This window comes from Euwallacea similis, chromosome 26, assembly GCF_039881205.1.
Source record: "Euwallacea similis isolate ESF13 chromosome 26, ESF131.1, whole genome shotgun sequence".
Classification (NCBI taxonomy): domain Eukaryota; kingdom Metazoa; phylum Arthropoda; class Insecta; order Coleoptera; family Curculionidae; genus Euwallacea; species Euwallacea similis.
Window position 1 is genome coordinate 2500281 of NC_089634.1, and position 26570 is coordinate 2526850.

General features: G+C 33.5%; 1 protein-coding gene across 1 annotated transcript in view; it reads left to right on the top strand.

Annotated features, from left to right (window-relative positions):
- Positions 1-12538: 12538 nt before the first annotated feature.
- Positions 12539-26570, top strand: part of LOC136417005 (homeobox protein orthopedia-like) — a 39668-nt gene continuing 25636 nt past the window's right edge. The window contains exons 1-2 of the mRNA XM_066402482.1: positions 12539-12621; positions 12963-13261. Of these exons, the coding sequence (XP_066258579.1) occupies positions 12591-12621; positions 12963-13261 (330 nt within the window). The 5' untranslated portion in view covers positions 12539-12590. The remainder of the gene's footprint in view (positions 12622-12962; positions 13262-26570) is intronic.

Consider the following 26570-nt stretch of genomic DNA (forward strand, 5'->3'; position numbering starts at 1 on the left):
GATGCTTGTAATGAAGTTAGAGGACATTTTCAGCAACTATTGTAAATTTCGTGTTAATTATTATGAAATGTTTTTTTATTAAAAAATCTACGTACCATTTGTTTAAAAGTAGTTTTAATAAAACATTTTTTGTGTGATGTTTCTTAAATTTCCGGCGTTACCCTTATGCACGCCACTAGCAAAAGGAGACAAACAATTTCTAGCTTAAAATATTCCTTTGTACTACATAAAGAACTATTATCAGGTTTCAACGTCATATTAGGTTGCATATTCTTGTTATTGAGGAGTTTTTTTTAATATGTAACGATTTATAAAAAAAAAGTTTGATACCTTGAATTTTGAAAACGAAGCATTACCGGACCTGTGTTTATATGAACTTTTCGTCTGAATCCCTCAAATAATCGCCCCTTGAAATTGGACCATGTACTTAAATAATACCCTTTATAGGTAGTGCCACTAATCTCATTTAAGTAGATTCAAAATCACTCTACGAAATGAATATTGGCGATGATCTCAATTCACGTCAGATAGAAGAAAATGGGAAAAAATCTCGAGGTCAGATTACGAGCAAATTCAATAGAAAAATAATACAATACACAGAAAAATTATATTTTGTATTTGTCACCTGTTTTCCAATGATTTATAAAAGAATCTGTAAAAGCGCCCCATTTCATCATAATTCTTGAGCAGGTTTAGGTATTACCAGATATAATACCAGATAAAAATAAACAGAATGGGGATCCCGGAAACGGAAATAGATACAAAATCGCTAAAATTAGAAAAAAGTTGCGCAATTTAAAACAAATTAACAATTTTTTTTAATTCTCGCTAAATTCCGAATGATTACGAAAGTAATATATTTGGAAAAAAATGAATTTGGTGGTTTTCATTTTTTTAGCAAATAACTCTTATACGGTTACAGTTAGAGGAATGCAAGTTTTACATTTTTAAGATACTTTTTTGAGAGCCTCCTAACAGTTTTATCAGTTTTCTTGTTAAGTCCTTATTTTTGAAAATAAATTGTTAAACTTTTGATTTTTAAACGCAATATTGAATACAGTAGACACTCGATACCGTGAACAAAATAAAACAACGCACGTTCACGTCAGCGATTTACACTGCGTGACATAGAAAAGAGAACACCCCGTAAAAATGATTTGATTTAAATAATTTTTGGTATGCATGTTGTTTACGCCAAAACAAATACTTCATTAAAAAGTTGAACAAATTTAATTGTTAAAAACTAAAAAAAATTTAATAATTTGTCGGTCCTCCGCGGTGTCTTATACATTCCTGTACACGTCTAGGCATGGATCTAATGAGGTGATTGATGTCCTCTTGGGGGATCTCATTCCAGGCTAACTGGACAGCATGACACAGCATCGCTAGGGTTTGCGGGGGATGGGGTAAATTATGCAACCTTCTACCTATAATATCCCATACATGTTCGATCGGTGAGAGGTCTGGAGATCGAGGTGGCCAAGGTAGCAAATTGACTGCATTTTGTTGGAAGAAGTCCATAGTCACTCTAGCCACATGTGGTCGTGCATTGTCTTGTTGGAAAACTGGATCAACAAGAGTTTCCAGATAAGGCCCAAGATGAGGTTCCAGGACTTCCTGGATGTATCGCTGGGCTGTCATACTGCCTCTGATGAAAACTAAAGGTGACCTGCTACCATATGCAATGACACCCCAAACCATTACCCCAACAGTCTGATGAACATGCCTCTGTATTGCAAACTGAGGATCCCATCTTTCACCCCGTCTCCTTCGTATTCTTGCCCGACCATCATGCATACCGAAACAGAATCTGGATTCGTCACTAAACACGATATTATCCCATTCCAGAGTCCAATGTATCCGTTCTTGGCACCACTGTAGTCGATTTTGACGATGATTTAAGGTGAGGGGTAACACGAGATAGGGACGGTAGGAAATCAATCCAAAACTTCTTATGCGGCGATAAATGGTTCGTATCCCAATGGGCCTTCCATACTCAGCGAACCACTGATCCGCCAGCGTCCTCGACGAGACGAACCTATCTCTTAGGGCCATAATTCGGAGTCGGCGATCTTGGCGTTCTGTAGTTCTTCGAGGTCGTCCAGTACCTGTTCTTCTGCCTGTTTGCCCTTCTTCGAACCATCCCTGACAGCATCTCACTATAGTGTTTACACTACGGTTCAATCTAGTGGCGATTTCCCTAAATGACAGACCAGCCTCTCGTAGACCCACTATTCGACCCCTCTCAAACTCGCTCAATTGATGAAAATTTCGCTCTATTCTGGTTCTAGGCATATCTCTACGCAGTTTCTAAGCACACTACACTCCAATAAATGTTATTTTCCAGTTGTATTGTTGATATTTTATTGCAATTTTTATATTTAAAAAAAACCTAAAATTCCGAATAACTCGTAAATACGTAGATAAATATGAGTGAAATTTTGATCGTTTCTGCTATACATATAAACAAACATGCATACCAAAAATTATTTAAATTAAACCATTTTTACGGGGTGTTCTCTTTTCTATGTCACGCAGTATATTTATGTAATCAGGGGTTAATCTAAATAGAGTGGAAAACAGATTATTGGGTGACAAAAAAGTCTGAAATTTTAGTTTGCATCTTAGGATTTGTAATTTTTTGCACAAGGGCTGTTTCTCTTAGTCTTTTTAAAGCTATGAGGTCTGTGAAGTCCACACCACTATATTCTGCCCACTGGATTGCAGTATTTAATGCAGTTATAGCGCTGTCCAGTGACACTTTACTTGACATTTCTTGAAAATTCTCGACTACATGAACTTCACATTCTTCGTCAGCATCATTCCATTCCAATACATCAGTTTCCTTGAATGTGGCCTACAAATATACCTAAATTACATATGTAATAACAGATTTAAATTGTAAAGATAAATCCCTTACTTGTGGTGCTAGTGTATTGAGAAGATCACAGGATTTGGAGATTAAGCCTGCCTTATCATCGTCCCATCGACGTTTTAAAACAGAAAGAGGTAATTCATCATCGTCATCCTCGGACATTTCAGTGTTCTCTAAAATATTTCTCCAACATTTTGCAATAATTTGTGAATCGAGTCGATTCCATGCAGCCGTTAAGTTGACAACAGCTTCCTTAACAGTCAAGTTTTTCAATGTATCAGTTATGTTTGAATTACTTGCTATAACATCGGCAAGAAGGCTATTCCTGTAATAACATTTTGATCCATAGGTTGGATAAGCGGCGTAATGTGAGGTGGAAGAAACATTGTTACTGTTTGTCCATCTTCGCTCTTTAATTCTTCTTCGTTTGAATGAGATGGCGCGTTATCTAGCAGAAGTAAGACTTTTATCGGGAGCTCTTTATTTGACAAAAAACGTGTAACCCGTAAAGGAATACGTAAATTTATGCTACGATTTCAAGAAAAATACACAACAAAATTTACCTGAGGTACAAAGGAATGATGGAACCATTTTTTTTAAATCCACACACAGCAGTCATCCACGCTGTCTTGGAATGTTCATAGTCAAGAGGGCAAGTAAAGTTTCTAAATGACCTTGGATTGGCAGCCTTACCGATAATTAATGGTTTTACTTTATGTCTTCCAGTAGCATTTGTGCAAACTGTTGTTATTCGTTGTTATTCGTTGTTTTTCAGTCTTTCGTCCAGGCGCATTTTGTCCGGTAGAAGTTTCCAGTATAAGCCCGTTTCGTCAGTATTATAAAGTTGATCTAATGTAATTCCAAGTTTTTGCATTTTATTTTTTGACTGCTTTTTGAAAGGGTCAATAAGTTCCGGTTGGGAAGAAAGTTTTTCCCCGGAAATTTTTAAAAACCGAATTCAAAATCTTTTTTTAAACCTCTGTAGCCATCCCTCACTAGCCGTAAATTCCTTATCAGGAATTACATCCTTTATTTCAGAATGTATGGATTTGGCTTTTTGCTTTATCATTTCTCCGCTTACGACAACATTTTTACCACATTTCATTGATTTAGAAACCATTTGTATAGCTGTTTTTCCATTTGTGGTAATCCAGACCCAGTGACAAAGTGTTTTTCTTTTACTTGATCCAACATATGTATCTGTTATTACTCTTAAAATGGTTTCGTTTCTTTGCTTTACTTTGCAAATCATAGATTTAGCTACATTGTATTTTCTGGATAAATTTGCACTTGCACACTTGCACCTTTACTTAGCTCCTGAATTACAAGAGATTTTTCATGGAGAGTTAAACACTTTGGTTTTTTCAGCGAAATTACATATAACAACACGTATTCATTAAACCTTTCGACAACCGTTCAAAAGCAACAGGCAAATGTTGCAATGCAAAAAATTAAACAATAGGGGAAAGTAAAACTGGGGAAATACCGGGCACGACCCGGGGTCGGGCAACCCCGTATTGAGCACGACTGCCAGGGAGTCCCCAGAAGTAGTTCCCCCGGTAACGGAAATCATTTGTTCACGTTATACGGTGGTTAATGTGATAGAAAGATGATTCACGTTATCCGGAGGTTTACGTTATCCGACGTTTACAGTATCAAGTGTTTACTGTATTTATATTTTTAAAATCGTCATCAAATTCCCTTTTCAGCCATGTATTATATTTGGCATTTTTCTCAGCAAGTCTATGAGCTGTAGCCATTAAAACATTTTTTAATAAGTCGGCTATGATTTTGACTTATAGCGATGGTACACATTGAGTAAATAAATGCTATGGAAACTTCAAACATATTTTAAAATTATAAGATCTTAAGTTTGGCGTGTATGCAATTATGGCGCAAAATTGGTTCTCTAAAGAAAAGAAATTTGATATGTTGTCATGGTACATATTATGTCACAGAAATTGTGTAGACGCTAAACATATGTATTTAAATTTGTTTCCAGATGGAAAACAAACCGGAAAATCCATATTTAGAAGACTGATGTTTAATTTGATGGAATATGGTTTGTTTAAGCATTTATTTATTTATTGTGTACTATTGCTATAAGTCAAAATTATAGCTGATTTATCAAAAAGTGTTTTAATGGCTATAATACAATAATATTATATAATATATATAATACATGGCTGAAAAGAGAATTTTATGACGATTTTAAAAATATAAATATTTGATATTGCGAATATATGAATATCAAAAGTAACAATTTATTTCCAAAAGCAAGGACTTAAAAAAAAAATCTGGCAAAACTGCTAAGAAGTTCTCAAAAAAGTATCTTAACAATGTAAAACTTTCATTCCTCTAACTGTAATCGTATAAGAATTATTTGCAAAAAACCAAAAACTGCCAAATTCGTTTTTTTTTTTAATACTTTCGTAATCATTCGGGATTTAGCCGGTATAAAAACAGATTGTCAATTTGCTTTAAATTGCGCAACTTTTTCCTAATTTAAGCGATTTTCTATGTATTATCGTTTCCGAGATCCCCATGCTGTTCATTCTTAGCTGGGGCAGATTGTAAAGTATTTTATTACTTTTTTCTCAATTAGCATCCGTACCTCTACTAATTGATAATTTTTTCCAACCTGCGTGACATGAAATATTTAAAAATTTAATATCTAGTAGCAATCTAGCTAGTAACCCATATTCAGAAGGTTTTGGTATTTCGTGTATTGGTGCGTTCGATTAGCAAGCTATTAGAGAATTGTATTAAAAAAATGGCCGTTTTCCTTGTACTTCTACAAATTACTGGAAAACACGTGACACACATGAAAAATTTTAAAGGCGAAAAAGGTTCTAAATTCAATAAGGAATAGAAAACTGTGAATATTTGTGACGATATAATGAAGTGGGCATGAACCCTAAAAAATGTGTTTTAAATATTACCATGCTTCTGACTTTTGATTCTGAAATAGATTGTAGGGACCAGTGACATGGGCTCTTGAGAGACATTTGAATTAAACAAGTCAAAAATTAGAAGAGCTGCGAAGAAAAAGCGAAAGAAAAGGCGAATTTGTTCCTCAATCAAATAAACAACAGCAAATCTAATGCTATGTATATCTTAAAATAAGGTGTCCCTTTTACACAACTGCCCTTTTCTCCTGGTTGCTTTCTTTTGGCCCTTTGCCTGTAGGATAACAGTTTTTATTTCTTTTTGTATACGGCATTCTTCGTGAACAGCAATTGATTTTCCGCCGTCGGAAAACTAATATTTATGCATCCCGTTAAAAGCTTTTGCTTGTCTGGCAACAAGGAAAATTGCATACCTGTCATGCACCCCATTAATATCAAACGCAGGTCAAAAATATTTTGTTTGATCATTTCGCAGGAGCACAATGGATAAAGTCGTGTATGTCGTTTTTCATGGATGCTTGTCTGTCGGAAAAATTACCTGCGTGATGCGCTACGCAATTATTTCCATAAAGGAAAGCGGGCGAATCTCGTGCACGTGCCCGGCACGTGATTCTTTTAGCACCCTTCTCGATCAATTTATTAAATTACTAGGGCGTATCGTTGTATAAATTATGTGTGTACCTGCTGGTTATATTAAATGCCGTGATTCACTCGAAATATATTGCATTCCCTAAAGAGACTTGACGGATGGTTTGATGACGATGATGCTCGGAGACTGGCTTAATATGCTCTTATTACTTCCTACCTGTATTATTAGGAATCTGTGATGAAGTAGCCACTAGAAAACAACAAATTAAGGATCTAAATAAAACACGTATTACGTTGATACTACCATAAATATTTCCATACAACGTGCGAAACGTATTCAAATTGATCGTCTCTCGATCTAAATTCTCAAAAGTCGTTCCTCAGTTAAACGGACCTTTTGCCTATCACCTTTAAAGGGTGCTATTATTGAGCGTACTGAATGCCTGCAAAGCCTATTTCCAGCCTTTTCTTTAAACATTTGAATAACAGGTTAATGATCACACGCATGTGATTTATTATTTACCTAGTGAGATAAGGGGCCACAATGCCGTCATCGCACCATTGTTGTTTTATTTGTGGATGCTACTGAAATTAATTACAAACAAAATGTCACCGTTGAATTATGATTCAAAACGCATTTTTGTTGTGTTTCGGATTTAGTAGTTAAGTCTAGTGGTGGAAAAAAATTATATATACCTTACGGTTGTGAAAAACTTATGTCTCTCACGTTTTCATCTCAAAGGCAAGTTGTTAATCTCTCTGAACTTGTAGAAAAAAGTCTATTTTAAATGGAAAAAAATATAAAAGTAAATTTGTTGAACTACAGAGGAAGAATTGAAGAAGAGGATTAATTTTTTTAGAAAAATATAAAAATGACAGTAGAGAATAAATGAATTAAGTCCTTTTTATTCAACAAAAAAACTTGGCTATTTCAAAAACGACCGGTATGCCATTTATGGCAGACAATAATAATGGAAATCAGAGTAAAAATGGAGATGATAAAATATCGCTATTATAATTGGGACATTACTTGTCTTTATGCTTATTTTATACAGGATGTTATTTAAGCATGTGACCAAGCTTCAAGGAGTGATTTTTCGAGTGTTTATATAACGACCAATGTTTATATAACGAAAAATTTATATAAACATGGGTCCTGTAATATTTTGTTTTCAAGAAACAGAATTTTAACTTTTTTTTTAAATCGTTACATGTTAAAAAAAAACTTCTAAATAACAAGACACAACCTAATATGACGTTGAAATCTGGTCACAGTTTTTAATGTAGTACAAACAATCTTTTAAGCTAGAAATTGTTTGTCTCCTTTTACTAGTGGCATGCACATTAACGCCGAAAATTTAAGAAACATCAAACAAAAAAAAAACGCTTTATTAAAACTAAATTTAAACAAATGATACGCAATTTTTTTAGTAAAAAAATATTTGACAATACGTATCACGAAACTTAATAATAGTTGCTGAAAATATCCTTCAACTTAATTGCAAGCATTAGCTTGTCTTAACATCGATTGCCGAACACGGTGAAAGATTCTCGGCGTATATCTTATCTGATTACGTGAATCCAGTATCTATTGGACTAATTCTTCTCCAGTGTTGACTGGAATTCTATAAACAAAAGACTTTACATGTTTCCCAAAAAAAAATTAATGGATTTAAATCTGTCGATCTGGGTGGTCATGGCTGTGCTTAGTGCGAATAAAATATAAAGGTTTAAAAAAATCAGTGGTGCATAAATAACAATAATTACTATAACAGCAAAATTTCAACAAAATCGGTTAAAGAATTATTAAGATTTTTACGAAAAAACGATTTTGTAACAAAAGTTTGACACCCTTTATATTTTCAAAACGAAGTATTGCCGGACTTATATTTATATCATCTTTTCGTTTTAGAATCACTCAAAAAATCACCCCTTGAAGTATGGCCACGTACTTAGATAACACCCTGTATGTCCATATATCATATCATATGCTGTAGAGCTGCATCTTATTCCGAACTCAGGTCAGTCGAATCTCTATCGATGTGGATAATCAAAGATTGGATTTCCTGCTGCCGGAAATTCTTTCTTTTCCATCCATTCAGATACTCACTTTTTAATATATTCTGTGTATTTTTTCCATATTTCTGGTGTAATGGTAAACAACGTGTCTTTCCACATAGCTAAACAAATGTTTTGGATCGATCAACATGCATGTTATAATGTTTTTCAGTAATGCTCCAAGTATTTAAAATGGTAGAAGACGTATAATATCTTATATTCGTACTTTTCTGCTAATTCATCTACCATACCTTACCACCCACCCTTGGTGGTTTATGTCTCAAGAGAAAGTTTATTTAAGTAACAAATTTAATTATAAAAGGAATATTTTTCGCGTATACTGTTCAACTATTCCTAAAAGTTTTCTTTTAAACATTAAAATAGAGAATGGAACATTTTCTTTAATTAGTTACTCTTGAATGGAGCCTTTGGTCTTTGAGTTGTTTGTAATTTTGTCCCATTGCATGCTGTGATATGGAGCGTTATCCATAATATTCCAAGAAGGATGTGCCAAATTTCGAATTGATAGATTTTCAAACCATTTTACAAAATTTTTCTGGTTCATTTCCCCATGGTAATTTGAAAATTGTGCCTTTTACAAGAATATTGCTTCTGTTACTTTGACAAAACCGTTCGTTGTAATGTATCCATGGAACAAGGAATTTAATTACGAACCGTATTCCCATCTTTGTATTATATTTCACCTTTACCATCTTCTTTGATAGACTTGTTGTGTCCCTATTTTGTCAGGAATGCGGTATTGATTCATTTTGGAATATCCATGTTTCATCAATAAAACGAAGTAATATAAACGCAAACCTCCTAATTGCTATATGAGGTAGTACAATAAGTCCATGCCCGATGTACTTTTTGTACATGGGACAAATTCGTGCACCTTTGTGACAAAGCCTAAAAATATTTTTTGCTTTTTGTAAATTCAAATTGAGTTATAACAGATGCTTTATTAGTGTCTCAATATGAACAGAAAAACGATAACATTGATTAGTATTTCGAAAGCCACTAGAGATGCTAATAGGAAATATCTGAGCATGAATGATTAAAAAGAAATAGCGAGCCTAAAAGTGAAATAGTATACAGCGCGTGGCATTTAATATATCGGAGTTGCTACCGCTTTGTTATATAACCAGCAAAGTCATTGTACCGTTGCTGATAATATTTTAGGTTGATAGAGGAAAACTGATTTCCGATATATTCACAAATTTTCAGATAGACCATGTGTCTCTTTTCCGTAATCGTCAAACATCCTATCAGTCGTGAATCACCCTGTATATTTTAGTAATTACACTCCGAATCTGACTAGGTATTAAAAAAGGAACTAAGTATTTAATCTGTTTACAACTTCTTCTAATTTCTGAGGTCCCTTCACTGCAATTCAAAAAACTTCCCCCTGTAGATGACATATACCCTTTGGGTGGTTTGCATGACAATTAGCATTTATAATGCTTCAGATAAGCATAATGCATAATGCTTAATATCTACTTCACATGTCGAGCATCTACAAGACTTAACTGATATATCAAAATAGCTTTGATGACGATGCTGGTAGAAGCAATTTAATGGTCTTTGGGAAGAAAAACATTTATTTCATTCTAGATTTAAAAGTTGATAATATATTAAGCAGTTTTGGCATTGCACCGAGGATCCTACGGGGTAATAAAATACACACCCCACATTATTTCGGGTCCCGTGAGAGGAGGGCATAAGTGAAATATCATGTTCTGTTTTACTCCCGATTTCCAGCTCCTCTGACAGGATACTTTCGCCCTTGCGGACGAATTTAAGTTAGGGGATTACTGCATTAAGAAAGGTCCTAGTTAAAAAACGAACAGGTATGAGAGTTTAAAGTCATAGTTTATTGAGACGGATGGTTGCATATTCATCATAGTTATTTATTACCTTCTGCATTTGCAAATTTTTTAGGTGAATATCTATAGTTTCAAAAAACTTCAAATTAATTATTTCACCGATTGAAAAAGTGACATCACTTTACTGTCTCTTCTTCAGACACTAAACTATAATTTTTTAAAGTGTGGATAGTAATTAATCATTTATGTCGCAAGGAGTAGTACCAAATTAGCAAAAACAAGGTGACTCGATTATGAACTAAGGAAAGGTAGCAAATTTGCGTTTACGCCGATCGAAATGCATTTTTTTCTTCCTAAGCTGTAAAAGAAAATTACTGCTTAAGCAGATAAACAAAAAATTTACCATTTATCTATTAGGCTTGCGATGATTAAAAAAATTAATGCTAGTCAGTAAGAGTTTCTTTAGACCTAGGCGTTAAAATTTACCCTTTACAGCCTGTTCTTTACTATTAATAAGCATATTTTTTTTAATTGAGGATTTTTTACCATCGTTTGTGACAGGATCCTTTATGTAGTTCTCTGCCATAGTTGTGGCTTTCCATCTTCTATGTCGATTTAGTGTTATGGTGTTAACTTCAAATTCCATGAATTCAGTACCAGACATACCGTCCGACGGCAGCAGTGGCCCGTGCACTTCTTGGGAGTTTGTAATTTTAAATAAATCAGTATTTCTTCAATTTCACGATTCCTGCGAGATAAGGTGCACGCAGACGATTTCAAAACAAGTTGGTTTTTCATTTAAAAAATTTTAACTCTGTATTACAATAATGTCTTAACATATATTTTTTTATTTTCAAAAATAATGTTTTTAATTAATTCTCTTTTAATTAAAGATCAGTTGATAGAGAAACTTGAAATGAGTAGCAGCTTAGGAAAAGGTAACTCAGTCGCTCATAACGTTTTATGATATTTTTTCACTCTAATTTAATTTGCTTTAAGGATCTGTCAGTTTTAACAAATTCAATTTTACAATATTATTATTCTCGTAAATTTTTCGAGATACTGTCTGTTTTAGAGAAAACCACGTTTTTGCGATTGTGATTAAATCAATTATATTGAAAAAAAAGTGCTTACTATAGGGTTGTTATAAAAGATGCTTATTAAAAAAAAAAGAAAAAAATATTTTAAAAAGTGAAAAAGAAATACATGCCATAATTTCGACAATTGTACTTTCATACTATCATAGCTGCTTCAGAAACTGCTCACAAGGGTCGTCACACATTTTCATTGATTTTCCTGGGAGTAATTCATTCATCTCTATTTTTGGTGGCCTCGCGTCCCTCGATCGTGTTAACTGAAAATCTTTATCACTTTTCATGTTAAATGAAAGTAAATTGGATTTCCAAAGTTAGAGAGCAACATTTTAGTTGACCTATTTAGGCTCATAACCAGTGAAGAAGTATTAATGGTGAAGTATAAATTTTCGTTTGGGGTAAATGGTACCACCAGTATTTACATGGCGAAAATGCAAATTTATTACCGATAATAGAAAAAAACCTGTGCAACACCCTAATGTGGCAGTAAATTTACTATTCGTCTTGCAATATGATTATTGATGTTTTATGCGAAATTAATAAAACTTTTAAAAAATGTTTGAAATTCTGAATCAAGCGCGCGACGACTACATTGGCTTTATTTTTACACTGCTCCATATATTATGAAGTTATACAAAAAATAGCAAACTAAATTTTTTTGTCTTACTGTTGACATCATATTTTTTACTTCTTGAGTCATGTAACTTGCTGGTGTAAAAATTAGGCACCTACGACTGAAGTAATGCGATTATATCAGTGACGGTAAAATTATTTGATGGCACCATTTCAAACAAATGCGCCATGCGATTGGGCGAGAGTCTTGAAGCTAAGGTCCAACGAACGCACAAAAAGCGAACTCGCAATAGAATCTAACAGAAACACATTCTGTGATAAGCCAAAAGTGATATGATCTGAAAATTGGTACCTAAAACGTTTAATGTTTCAGAAAAGAATTTCATCGAAAGAAAAAAAGAGAAATAAATTTACAATTTCATATTGAAAAGACTTTGGGACTTATTCGTTTCATCTTTATTATCCCTGATACCTTTACAAAGAAATAATGGAAGCGCGCGCTCCGCCCATAGATAGCGCTCCGCCCATTTAGGGGTCTGGCCCCCATCGGTCCGCTTCCCACTTATGTCCCTTTTCGGCATCAACAACATATTCAGAATTCAGTATCAAATCAGTACTCATTAAATAAACAGTGCAGTGCGTCAAATTTTATCGTCAGCCCAAAAATATGTTAAATACTTTGGGCTCTGTCGGTGTCGGTAAGTTAGGGGGGGCATTAATTGACGTGAAAGTCTTTAGCGGTTCAGCATACTAACGATAGGCTAGTTAAATGGGCTAAATTGGAGCAGCCTCGCCCTCATTAAGGCAATATTATTGGGCTTCGCTGGTAGGCCAAACAATTAGGACATATACCAACGAGGCTTTGAAGCTGTTCTGCCATGTTCAGTAGGGACGGGGCTCGCGATTCGCAAACATGATTTTTTCCCTAACTATTTCTAAACTATCTATACTAATTACACAAATAGCAACTAATTAATTACATACATATTATTTAATTTAATTAACGCACCCCCTCACTCCGAGTCATCTTCCATTCTAGGTATTAAGGACATGTGCGGTGAAGAACTAAAGAGACATCAGGGTGATTTGAAAGTGTTAGATCAGCCGCGAATTTCTGGACTATGCGAGAACAGTTTGGGGGTTGGTATTAGTGGCCCACTGAGCAACAACAGTTCCAACGATGGTGAGAAGCCCTCGAAGCAGAAGAGGCATAGAACCCGGTTTACACCTGCACAATTGAATGAGTTGGAGAGGTGTTTCTCCAAGACGCACTATCCCGACATCTTCATGAGAGAGGAAATCGCTATGAGGATAGGGCTTACCGAGTCTCGTGTCCAAGTAAGTGGAAATAGTTATACGTAAGTTAACAGCTGTATAAAGCGGACGTTCATTTTTCACTGATGACAAATCTTATAGTAATTGAATTATTGATGAAAATTTTGGCAAAATCACGATTTTTCTGGAAAAATTCTCAAAATTGCAACGCTTGGGTGTCTACATTCAAGGAAGAATTTATTTAAATACCTCTATCCAGACTCTATAATGCAAATTCTGTTATGCAGACCCTATAATGCAAACTCTACGGATTCTAATCACCTCAAAATAGCATTGCGAGTTTAACCATCTTGAAAAGTTTATGCTATTGATCAAAGAGAACTTACTATTATACCAACCGCATTGTTGTCAAATTTGTATTGACCTAAATTTAATTCGAAATTATTTATGAGGCTCTCTGCATATTATTTAATGAATTGTTAATATCATTTCTAATTATCTTTACTAAAACCAACTACAGTGATGTAAATTTTCATAATCGTTGTCTTTAGTAATGGTTATTTACGTAATGAGTGCAATAGGAGATTCTGCCGGGCAAACAAACCGAGTCTAATACATAATCGTTTTCTAATTTTGTTATGCCTACGCCTATGAAATTACAATAAAATATCAGAGATTTGAGCAAATTCACACTGCGCTGCATCAATAGAACTACATATATGGTGTATATATGTACACCAACCAATGCTGTTATTGGTTCCACTGGTTAACTGAGTTGCTAAATTAAGGCATCTGTTTTCGTTACATAACGACTTGGAAAATGAAACCCTTTTAATCATCAATTCCCATTATAAAAACTATCACTTTATTTTCTCAAGTTTAGAAATGTTTTTATTTGTTAATTTGACCTGTATGTGTACGATATTTTGCTTGAGGCTATATAAAAATATGGTTATTATAAATCAAGTGTAAACTAATAACTTCACTTCACTGGTACTCTCTGGAGATGAAATATTTTAAAAATGAAATTTTATGTGTCTCTACTATAAAAGCAGTCTGAGGGAGTCAAATCAGGAGAACGTGCTGGCCCTTCAATAATAACCTTTTCTTATTAATCTTATTATTCAAATAAAACAAATTAAAGGGGATATTAATCAGAACAGTTAACAAGTTTGACACTTTGAAAACCAGACTTTGCTAAATAAAAGAAAAAAGCAAGCAAATAATTTAATCCCCTGTTAAACGACTTTACATAATAATGAGATTGGTCGCGTGGATCGCTATAGTGCTCCAAGGCAAATAAAAGTAATGTAACAGAGAGGACGTGGTAAAAACCAACTTAATTTTAGGGTGTGTGTGGTATTAAAGACGTAAGTGGAAGGTAGATGGATCCACACACCCACACATATGTACACTAAATATCCAAGATAGGATTAGGTTAGGAAGAACCGTGAAATGCTATAGTAATCCACACAATCTCTGAACAATTCATCTCAAGTCGAATCATTCAATGATATACGGGCACGGGGGTGGTTTCGAGGGGATATCTGTAAAATAAAATTATTTTATGTTAATTTGAGAAAAACCACAATATACTGAATGCTATATGTCTATAGTGCATATTAACATGAATACATCACGATAGGAATAAAAAAGTTTACTATTCTTTCTACTACACCTTGTGCGAACTTGATTTTTAGAATATCTGCAAATACAAAGTTAAGCCTAATATTGGAAATGAATGTCATATGAAACGTTTCCCCTGATGTTATGATTTAAACTATGGTGTTTTTTTGCGTTTCGTATTTAATTTATGTTTAATTTATTTAAGTTTACTGTGAATTTATAAAATCTAGTAGTGGAAAAATTCGTATATGTATATACCGAGGTTGTGAAATATTTATATGATTCTCCCGTCTTAGATGCGCGCTACGGGATTTAAGTTTGACTTTCGGGTTATAGTAATGTACTTCACAATTTTGGTGTATAAAATACTATCATATGTTCCGTGAATGCGTTCGGATTATGAAGGTAGGACGGTAACGAGCAAGTACATATCAGCTTCTTATAACGATTTTGTGCTCGTGAGGTATAGAATACTTTTCGTGATGTATGCAAAAATAAACGTCAAGTGTGGAATAAAAAGTATAGGAAAATAATTACTTGTTTCACAAGATTAAAAAGTACTAGTTTTACTGTCACGGCCATATTGATAGCTAAGTCGAAAACGAAGCATGAATTCGGTAAAAATGGCATTTTTTTCTGAATATTGGTTGGTTTGGGTATATCTAGATTTCCCTTTCTGTTAACCTTTTTAGAAATTTTTTTAAAATCCAAAAGCAGCATTAAATAGGACACAAAATAGTATATTTTGACGTTTATTTATTTTTCTAAATATTGCTTACATCTCCGGTAGGACAAAAAACCTATTTTTTTAAATCGAAACATGGATCAAGTGACATCTCAAATTAGAGGTTTCAAAATTACATGGTAATGTCAATAGCATATTGCGATTCAAAATTTATCGGTTAGTTTGTGAGAAAAACATTATAATATATAAATTTGGTAAAAAAAGCAATTCAAACTCTGTTAAATAGTACGAAAACAAAGACAACATTTGTTTGTTGATAGTAAATTGATTTTTTCGATTTTGTGCAAACAGTCTTTGATTAAAAAAATAGAATAAATAAATAAATAAAAATAACCAAAGACTGTTTGTGAACACAAGATCGAAAAAAAAACCAATTTCCTATAAACAAACAAGTTTTTTCATTATTTACATTCTATTAAACTGAATTTGTATTGCATTTTTTACCAAATTTATAGTTTTTATCTCAAAAACTGATCAATGAAGTTTGATTCACAATATACTATTGAGTAGTTTTGAACTACTTTTAATGTGATATGTCCCTTAACCCATGTTTAAATTTTAAAGAATCGGTCATTTAGCGTTATCAGTGACGGACACAATATTTAAAAAATAATAATTTGTTAAAACTTTAATAGGAGAACAATTTAGAGCTGCATGGTATAAGTACTTAACATGCTAATATACAAGGTGTCCCGGATAAGAATGCACTCTACAGGGATTTTGTAAACCATAAGAAATAGGGAGATGGTTAAATTAGCGAAAAGTTGCTTTCTATGTTCTGAAAAATCATGTCTTCAAATTTGAAAAATTTACAGTGGATCCGAAGTTAATTGAGAAAAACCGATTTTTCGTGATTCCTTTTTTACTGTTTTCTAATTTTGTTTCAAAAGTTATTTTAAAATAAATTTAACATTTTCATTATCACTTTTTCTTCTCTACAAGATGGTGTTCTTAGATTTTCGATCCGACGTTTTATTTCTCCAAAACCATCATCAATTTTGTTTTTTAAATAGTCAACAAATTTTATTTTACGCTCAGTAAATTTAACTTTTTTTTAAATCCAACCATATATTACATGATTTTTATTAAATGGTTTAGTTCAAAAATTTTATTCTCTTTTTTCCAACATAATAAAACTTTTATTCGACATCATGAGTGGCTTTCAAAATAATTTGTTTAGATTTATCACTTAATAAATAAGAAAATAAACATGAAAAATCGTTTAAAATTATTTTTTATGTTCAAATATTTCACCTTCATTTTTCAAACATAAATAACACCGGTTAAAAATTTCTTCCATAACACTATTTAAAATTTCTGGGGTTATCTTTCTTATTGCAAGTCGAACTTCAACCTTCAATTCATCATTTTGAAAAATCTTTAAGTAAATTTCATTTTTAAGGAATCTCCAGAAGAAAAAGTCCATTTGAGAAATATCAGGAAATTGCGAGTTTATGGGACCCTTAGTAGAAATTAAATTATTTTGAAAACGGCCTCTTAAATATTCAATATTATGTTTAGAATTATGAGGAGGAGCCCCATTTTGTTGGAGCCATATATTACCGATTACTACTAAAGGAAAGTCGTTCAGAATAACTTCAATTTGGTTTCTTAAAAATTGTCCATATTTTTCAGAATTTAGAGCTCTTTCATAAATTATGGGTCCAATAATTGTTGTTTCTAAAATACCACACCACACGTTAAATCCAAAGCACTGTTAATATCTGGAAGTTTGAGTGCGATTTTCATTTTTTGTTTCTCAATAATGATGATTTTTTCAATTAAAGATGTCATTTGAAAAATAACGCTCGTTCGTCCACAAAATCTGATAAGGAAAATGATCATCTTCATAGCATTGTCTAGTAAACCATTAGCAAAAAATTCTTCTACGCTCGAAGTCCCCAGGAAGTAAACTTTGAGAGATGTGATACTTATAAGGGTGGTATCTTTGCTTATGAAAGATTCTCTGTGGTACTGTTTTAAGAACAGCATGATCATTTTCAATACTTCAAAGACTTACGTTATTATTTTCTTCTACTGCAAGCAAAACAGCAATTTCCTGTTCAGATTTAAATTTTTTATGGCGATACAACACTGACTTAGTGAACGAACTACATTCTTTTAAATTTGTAAATAATCGCTTAAAAATCAATCTAGTGGATTGACGTCGTTCCGGATATTTTTGAAAATATTACATCTAGGTATTGAGCATAATTTTTATGATTTTCAATATAACAGCAAAGCATGTCAAATTTTTCTTCGTTGGAATAATGTTCCATTACATTAAATTTTACTACACGAAGAAACAACACAAATCAACGACTATTAAATAATAATACTTAAATATAATTGACAAGTATTGACTGTAACTAAGCAACAGTTCTAAACAAATTATTTTCAAATTCAAAATTATTTTACTCTTGATGTCGAATAAGTTACATTATGTTGGAAAAAGGAGAATGAGATTTTTGAATTAAATCATTTAATAAATCATAAGTGTGATTAGTGTGATAGAATTTACTGAGTGTAAAATAAAATTTGTTGACCATTTAAAAAAATAAAGTTGATGGTTTCGAAAAAACAAAACGTCAGATCGAAAATCTAAGAACACCATTTTATAGAGGAGAAAAAGTGGCAATGAAAATGTCAAATTTATTTTAAAATATCTTTTGAAACAAAATCAGAAAACAGTAAAAAAGGAATCGCGAAAAATCGGTTTTTATCAAATAACTTCAGATCTATTCTGAATTTTTCAAAACACAGAAAGGCGCAACTTTTCACTAATTTAACCATCTTTCTATTTCTTATGGCTTACAAGATCTCTGTAAAGTGCATTCTTATCTGAAATACTGTATGCATATAATGCAATATTATAATAATATACATACATATGTATATAAAGAAAATATCGTGTTGTCTTCATATTCCTTTTGACGTTCATGACCTTTAACTTTTCTCAAATTAACACCTTCCACACAGGGCCCAACAGAACAATATAAAAGGAACTTATCGAAAAATTAATGATCATTAAAGGGAATGAACCTTCGTCGGGGATTTATGGCCCCACAGTGATTCAAGTCTAATAAATACGACCCTCGCCCTTTCGCCAGGCATGATTTAGCAAGTAAATCCAACTTTAATATTATTAGTCAAGTGGCAGATGTATTTATTAAATTCACCTGCCTTGCTTAGCATATCATCTGCCAAAGTCGTTTGGGCGCTCGTAAAGTGCGTGCCGGATTAAAGTTTGCTCGTCGGAAATTGAAATGGATTTAATGACTAAACGAGGTCTCCTAGAATTTAATATCTTCTGCCCTGAAGATGTTCAAAGTCTCTGTGAGTTTTACCGAACCGTTGGAGATTTAAAAAAAGTGCCTCGATATAAACTTCGACTGAGTCGATTTCGCATTTCTGTTTTTGGCATTTTCTAACCCCACTAGAACTTATCTGAATTTGTAAGGAGCCTCAAAACAGATCGGGACGTTAAATATGAAGCAATTTTTATGCATAGAGTGCCTGCTGATTTAATATTAACCGAATCTGTCCTTTGTATCTCGGCTCTGTGTTTATGTTCCGACTGATTTATAACAAAGGGTGGCTTTCATCACTCCCCTAAGGGTAAACCCGACATTATAACACCCCGCAAAAATATAGCTCATAATGCAGTCAAATGCCCATTTAAATATTTAATGAAGAGTGATGATCCGATTTATAAGATTCATCAGAGGCGTTTAGATTTATGGGTAATCGATTTCAGCTTCAGTGGTTTTTTCAAGTTAAATCAGGAAATTGGGTTTCTGGTTAGCTTAAGTTGAATGTCAAAGAGTATTTTTTTTCTCGTTTTAAGTAATGTCTTTAGGTACATGAGTTTTCCTGGTGTGCGTTGGATCCAGATAATTCTGGAATTAATGACTGATGCTGTTGGAAGACAATGAGGAACATTCTCTTGACAAACAACGCACTGCAGATAAATAACAGTATTAAAAATAGCTTAGCTACTTTAAGCATCAACAAGGTCCTACCCTTTTTCATAGGTCGAATATCAAATCAGTGGGGGCTGGTAGTACCGAACTGAGGCTTATCTCTCGCATTGATACCGGTAACAGGTAGTACAACTATTTGGTCCTCCACGATCGGCAATTAAAAAGGTTTGGCTGCAATAATCAGGTGGTTATATTGTAGCGTACATGATTTATGGACTTGAGTGGATCTTAACTTTGCAACGATATAGTGAATATCTGCAAAAGACCGATAATGCTCTGTTGTAAAAAACTCAGGGTTTTCTTGCCGCACACATGTTGTCATGAAGCTCTTCTATTAGGTTGTTCGGAAAGTAATTTCGTTTTTTCCTAACAGAGGATTTAATTGTATTTTTTCACGGCTAACTCCACACTTAAGCCACATAATCATTATAAAGGCCGTGTAAGGATAAGGGGTCAATTCGGCCCCCACGGGCGATCGATCTGAAATTTTTACCAATTGTCCCTATCACTCAAAGGATTTACCACATAAAATTTCAACTTCCTAAGTCTCACCATTCAAGGGTAGGACGGGGTTGAGGGTGAAAACTTTAAAACGCCATATCTCGGGAACTATTCATCGTACAGCGTGGGGCAAAATGGTGCGTCCTTCAGTAACCACCTTCTTATTTTCATATATTTGGAGATTTATCGGTTGATGCCAAAGGGCCGAAATCTCAAAAAAAAACTTAGGTGATTTTAGAGGAGTTCGCACTTTGGTACACTAACCATTTTTGCACACTGTGTAGAGGGCCTCTCGAAGTATCTACCCACGTTGAATCAGATTTGTATCAAATTCAGTATTTGGGATTTCACGATTCAAAGTATAGGTATACATGGTTATTTACCCAACCCGTTCATTAGAAGTTTACTAGGATCTAAAAGTTATACGAATTTGAAAATTTAGAGTTAAGTTAAGTTCGACATATACTATTTTTTTTAAATATTTTCAACTTGCTGTCAGTTCCGGTTTAACCGGAAATAGCTGTAACTTGCTTATTTCAAATGGCACCCCCAGTATATTATTTTATTTTTAGATTCTACATAATATTTTAGGTACATTTTCTGTATAATGTTCTATACTTAGTTCTTACCCTTTTTTGAGATATTTGACCTTGAATTAAAAACAAATTACAGCTAAGAACTGACAGCAAGTTGAAAATATTTAAAAAAAATAGTATATGTCGAACTTAACTTAACTCTAAATTTTCAAATTCGTATCACTTTTAGATCCTAGTAAACTTCTAATGAACGGGTTGGGTGAATAACCCTGTATACCTATACTTTGAATCGTTAGATCCCAAATACTGAATTTGATACAAATCTGATTCAACGTGGGTAGATACTTCGAGAGGCGTTCTACACAGTGTGCAAAAATGGTTAGTGTACCAATGTGCGAACTCCTCTAAAATCACCTAAGTTTTTTTTTTTGAGATTTCGGCCCTTTGGCATCAACCGATAAATCTCCAAATATATGAAAATAAGAAGGTGGTTACTGAAGGATGCACCATTTTGCCCCACGCTGTACGATGAATAGTTCCCGAGATATGGCATTTTAAAGTTTTCACCCTCAACCCCGTCCTACCCTTGAATGGTGAGACTTAGGAAGTTGAAATTTTATGTGGTAAGTCCTTTGAGTGGTAGGGACTATTGGTAAAAATTTCAGATCGATCGCCCGTGGGGGCCGAATTGACCCCTTATCCTTACACGCCTTTTGACAGCTGATATAGCAAGGCTTACTTTTCAAAAATTTTTATTGATTTTGCGCAGTAGTTTTTGGCTGGTCTCCTTTCAAATATGGAAAGTGAAAAGCAACATTTTTGGCATATTTTAATTTTTTACTATTGAGAAGGTAAAAATGCTGTTTAAGCAAGAAAAAAATAATCAGATCTATATGGAGAAGATGTATTAACAGAACGCCAGGGTCAAAACTGGTTTGCAAAATTTTGTTCCGACAATTTTGATGTTGAAGTTGCATTACGTTGTGGAAGGCTAGTTAAAGCTGATGAAGACACAATAAAGTCATTAATTGATGCAAATCGGTGAATAACGACACTTGAGATCGCTGAGAGATTAGATTTATCGAATTCGATCGTTCATAATTATTTGAAACCTTTAGGTTTAATCTCAAAGCTCGATATATGGGTTCTTCATGTTCGTACAGAAAGACATTTGTACAATTGCGTTGACGTCTATGATTTGCTTCTCAAACGTCAAGAAAATGATTCATTTTTGAAGTGCATCATCACTGGGGACGACAAATGGGTTGTCTACAACAATATTAAATGCAAAAGATCATAGAGTAAAAAAGATGAATCGGCTCAAAGCACTTCGAAAGCCAATATACATAAAAAAAAGGTGAAGCTATCTTTTTGGTAGGATTTCAAAGGAATTGTTTTTTGAGCTTCTACCGGACAACACAACGATCAATTCTGAAGTGTATTGTCATCAGCTGGACAAATTGAATGATTCATGTAAACAGAAAAGGTCAGAATTGATGAATAGAAAAGGTGTACTATTCCATCAAGATAATGCGAGACCTCATACAAGTTTGTTAACTCACCAAAGCTTTTACAACTTGAATGGGATATACTGCCATACCCGCCATATTCTCCAGATTTAACACCTTGTGATTATTATTTGTTTCGATCTCTACAAAATTTTTTAGACGGTAAAACCTTCAAATGAGAAGGTCAAAAATCATCTGGATCGTCTTTCATTTTCATAAAAAAAACGAAATTGCTTTTCGAGAAACTTGATACAATTATACTGGCCTGCAAAAAAATTGATACCGACTAGACTTAAATGTAATTTTAAAGTGTCGGGTGTAGCAAAACGTTCAGTGATGTTAACGTATATTGTTGTGTAGTGTTAAAGTGTCAGTGTAGTTAAAATCTAAAAAAAGTATCAAAAATATGTGCCAGTTTAAACAAACCTCATTATAAAATAAATAAAAAAATTATAAAATTAATTGATAAATATTTTCTTATCAGCAACCATTTAACTTTTTTATTTTTGTTGTTTGGTGAATTAAAATAGTTAATAAATAAAACCTCGAGGATGTCTTCGTCAAATCGATCGTGCATAAAAGATCCGAATATTTTTTGATACATTTGTGGCGAATATACGGTGAAAGAGTTCCGAAGAAATATATGTGAATTTATGAAAAATGCGTATTTTGCTTACTTTAACTTGAACGTCAAAGATGTTGATAAACTGTGGATTCCAAACAATGTTTGCAAAATGCAACATTTAAGGCAATGCACGAATGGTAAAACAAATCCACTGAAATTTGGTGTGCCTATGATTTGGTAGGAACCAAAAAATCATTACAATGATTGTTATTTTTGCTTAGTTAAAATGTGCGGCGTTAATTGAAAAAAAAAACCTATCTCGATATTGAATTTGCTAAAAGACTTGTTCTTCATTCAGAAGATGTCTTTGTTCCAACTTTACAAGGCATTTTTGATTTTTCAGATGCAGAATGTAAATACAGTGGATTCCGTCTATAACGTACTTCCGGTTATTAAGTACGTATTTTATTGGTCCCGCCAAAATATTCTTGAAATTTGCTGGTTATAACGTATAATATATAATATTAACTCCCTTCATAGCGTCTTTTATTTTCTCTTTATTTCGTTGCCAATTCCGAGTGTAAAGTACATTTGTACATTATAGCCGGATGGTGGTCCGGTGGCTCCCCTAAAGCGCCGAAGATTTACAATGCTCGATGTGAATTATGTGTACAAATGGCAGGTGAACATGTAGAACATCTTTTTTAAGTAAGGGAAAAAAATTAAAACTGTTTTTGATCGTGTTTTTTTGAGAAATCTTTTTTTTGACACCCTGTATCTCGAAAACGATGCGTTTGCGGCCCCACGTTAATAGGAATTTTTTTTCTTAGAAAGGGCCAAGGAATCACTCCCTTCATTTTTGAATACTTTTTTTAAAACACCCGGTATACATATGTACATGATACGTATTATGTACATACATATCCTCAGCATTTTTTTGTATTCATTTATGTATGTACTATCGGCCACAAAAGTGGTCGACCACGCTAAGGTTCAAAATCTCTTGACGCGTATTCCGAGCGAAGGCGCCTTATCAGTTCACAAAAAATGATCCACAATAAAAACGTTGTGTCGAGCGAATAAATTTAGAATTTTACATCTAATATCAAGTTTGCAAGGATATTTTCAGGCTGCTAATTTCAAATAAATCAATTCGGTTAGTAATTGTATGAAAACATCACTATATTAACATTGAATTTTGTAAATTGCAAAAGTTGATATGGCTATATAATTGTTTAAGATGAAAACTAAAAAAATACATGTTAAATTCAATTATAAACAAGACCAACAATTTACAAAACACTGTAGTACAACTTACTAAACTTCAAGACTTTTATTAACAATAATATTTTGCTGGGAATTAGAAATTAACTAGTCTGACTGTTTCCTACCTCTCACTTAACAATCAAGTGATTTTTATGTCGCAAAAGTTCTTTAGACAAAAGATGACATAAACGGCGTTTTTTGTAATGCGGACGTTAAAAGGAAAAATTTCAAGACACATTTTTTTCGGAAATACACTACGATCCAGAGAAAATAAACTTAAAATTTATATAAATAAATGACAAAATAAAAAATAAACAATTCTAATAGCGGATTACTCCCCCATTGGCGTCGATGACATCTTGTAGCCTCCGGCCCATTAAACCCACAGGGTTTTGACACAAGGGTGAATCTCTAACCGCATTCCAGATTTGGTTGCAATGTGTCACCAAATCTTCGGTAGTACGTTCATTGTTATTGTGCCACCTTTGAACCATTAGGCCCCATAAATTTTCTATGGGGTTTAGGTCTGGTGAATATGCAGGCCAGGGAAGATTATTTATGTCTGGATGCTTGTGATACCAGCCCTTCACGATGTTTGCGCGATGTATCCTAGAGTTGTCATCAACATAATTGATGACAGGCATTTCTGCCGCAGGATACAAAGTACGAACAGAAGAAAGCATAACTTCGTCGAGCATCCGAACGTACTCAATAGAATTCGCCCTTGTTTCAAAACTTGCCAGTTCGCCGGGACTCAAAAATGTAATGCAGGCAAATTAATTATCAATCAAGCTATACGATTATAAATTTTTGAGGCATAATAATTGCATTTTTTGCTTGGCACTCCAAGACCGGCCTAGCTTATTGAGAGAAAAAAGCAGAATTACTTCTTTTAAACTAAGACAAAAAATTCTATCTTGTGATACATCGTTGTAAAGGGGTTATTAAGAACTTTTAAAAATCGCCAAAACATGGACAGGTCCGTATTTGGAAAACTCAAGTTGTTGTCTCATTATCTCAAAAGCTAAGGAACATTTAAAATTTTGAAATTTACTGGTTTGTAGACATAAGAAAACTACGAAGTTCTTGTATCAAATGTTTTGATGAAAAACCTTTAGTTATCGATTCATTTAGAAAATTAAATTCGACCTAATTTTAGTTTTTTCACACTCACAATTCAGAAACTAAAAATCATTCGGCAACATTGTTTTCGGTTCTTAGAAGAGTATTCAATTTGGCACATTTCTTCCAATTTAACCGACTCTGTAACTCTTCCCGTTTAAGTGATAGCAATAATAGCACATCGAATTTAAAATACTCTGTATAACACAGCCGACATCTCACAGACTTTTCGCTTAACTCAAGATGAAATTCTTGCCAGAAGTAACAATATAAAAAAAAACGTCCCCAAATTTAAGCCAGTGATAAAGTTACCTTAATTGAAAAAAGACAATGTGATTACGTACCGTAATATTCAACTCATGACTAATTTCGGAAATATTATGGCCTTGTTCATATAAAAGTACTATATTACTTTTAATGTCTTTGCTCAGATTCGGAGCCATTGCGCCTTAATGATAAACTGAGAAAATACCAAAAAATAAAATTGTCTCAATGAATTGGGCCAGCAATACATGTTTGTATGCAAAATATTGATGTATATACACAAAAAGGAGGATCCAACAAAAAGTAATCTAGGTCAAGTGTGACAAAAAAAGGTATCCGACCCACAGTACCGCAAGCGATTTTGATTTGAAACTGGTCGACCACTTTTGTGGCCGATAGTACATACATATGTATTACATTCAAAAGTTTATAATATGTACCTAAATCACTATGTGTTATTAGATTTGTTTGGATTTTTCGATAAATAAAAGCATATGTGCGTAACATACAGTACTCTACAAAAGTTTGGAAACATTAATAGCAAGTGGTTAAATTATGAGAAATATATATTAGGGGGTTTACTTGAATGCAATTACGAATGTATTAGGTATCATCAGATCTTGTACTATATTTTCCTATATTCTTGTTTTCCGTTAGTTTGTTTATATTGTGAAAAATAAATATAAATAATTTTTTTTCTAAGGAAGAAAAACACATAAGTTTGGAAACATGCACAAAACAGAGTTGGTATACTCTTGGTTGATAAAGAATTTAGTAGCAAAGTGTCTGTTGCTAAGATCTTTTCAATACCTTGCTATCATGCCTAAAACAAAATTATTATCTTGTGATTTGAAAAGTAAAATAGTTGATGCCTATAAACGAGGTGAAAAAATGATAAATATTGCTAATTGCTTCAACATGGGTCGCGGAACAGTGTCAAAAATAATAAAACGATGTAAAGAAAGAGGTACCGTACAACCTGCGTTAAAATCTGGTAGGCCACGTAAAACTTCGGTGAATACTAACCGTTTAATAAAACGAATTTCCCAAAAAGATCCAAGAAAAATGGCGAAACAAATCCACGACGAACTTGCAAATACGGAGTTAGTGAAAGACATTTCTACTGAAACGGTTAGACGTAGATTAGTGGAGGCTGGGTTGTTTGGACGGCGTCCTGTAAAGAAACCACTCATTTCCCCTAACAATCGGAAGAAGTGAATCGCATTTGCCCGCCACCACTTATCGCGGGTAAGTCA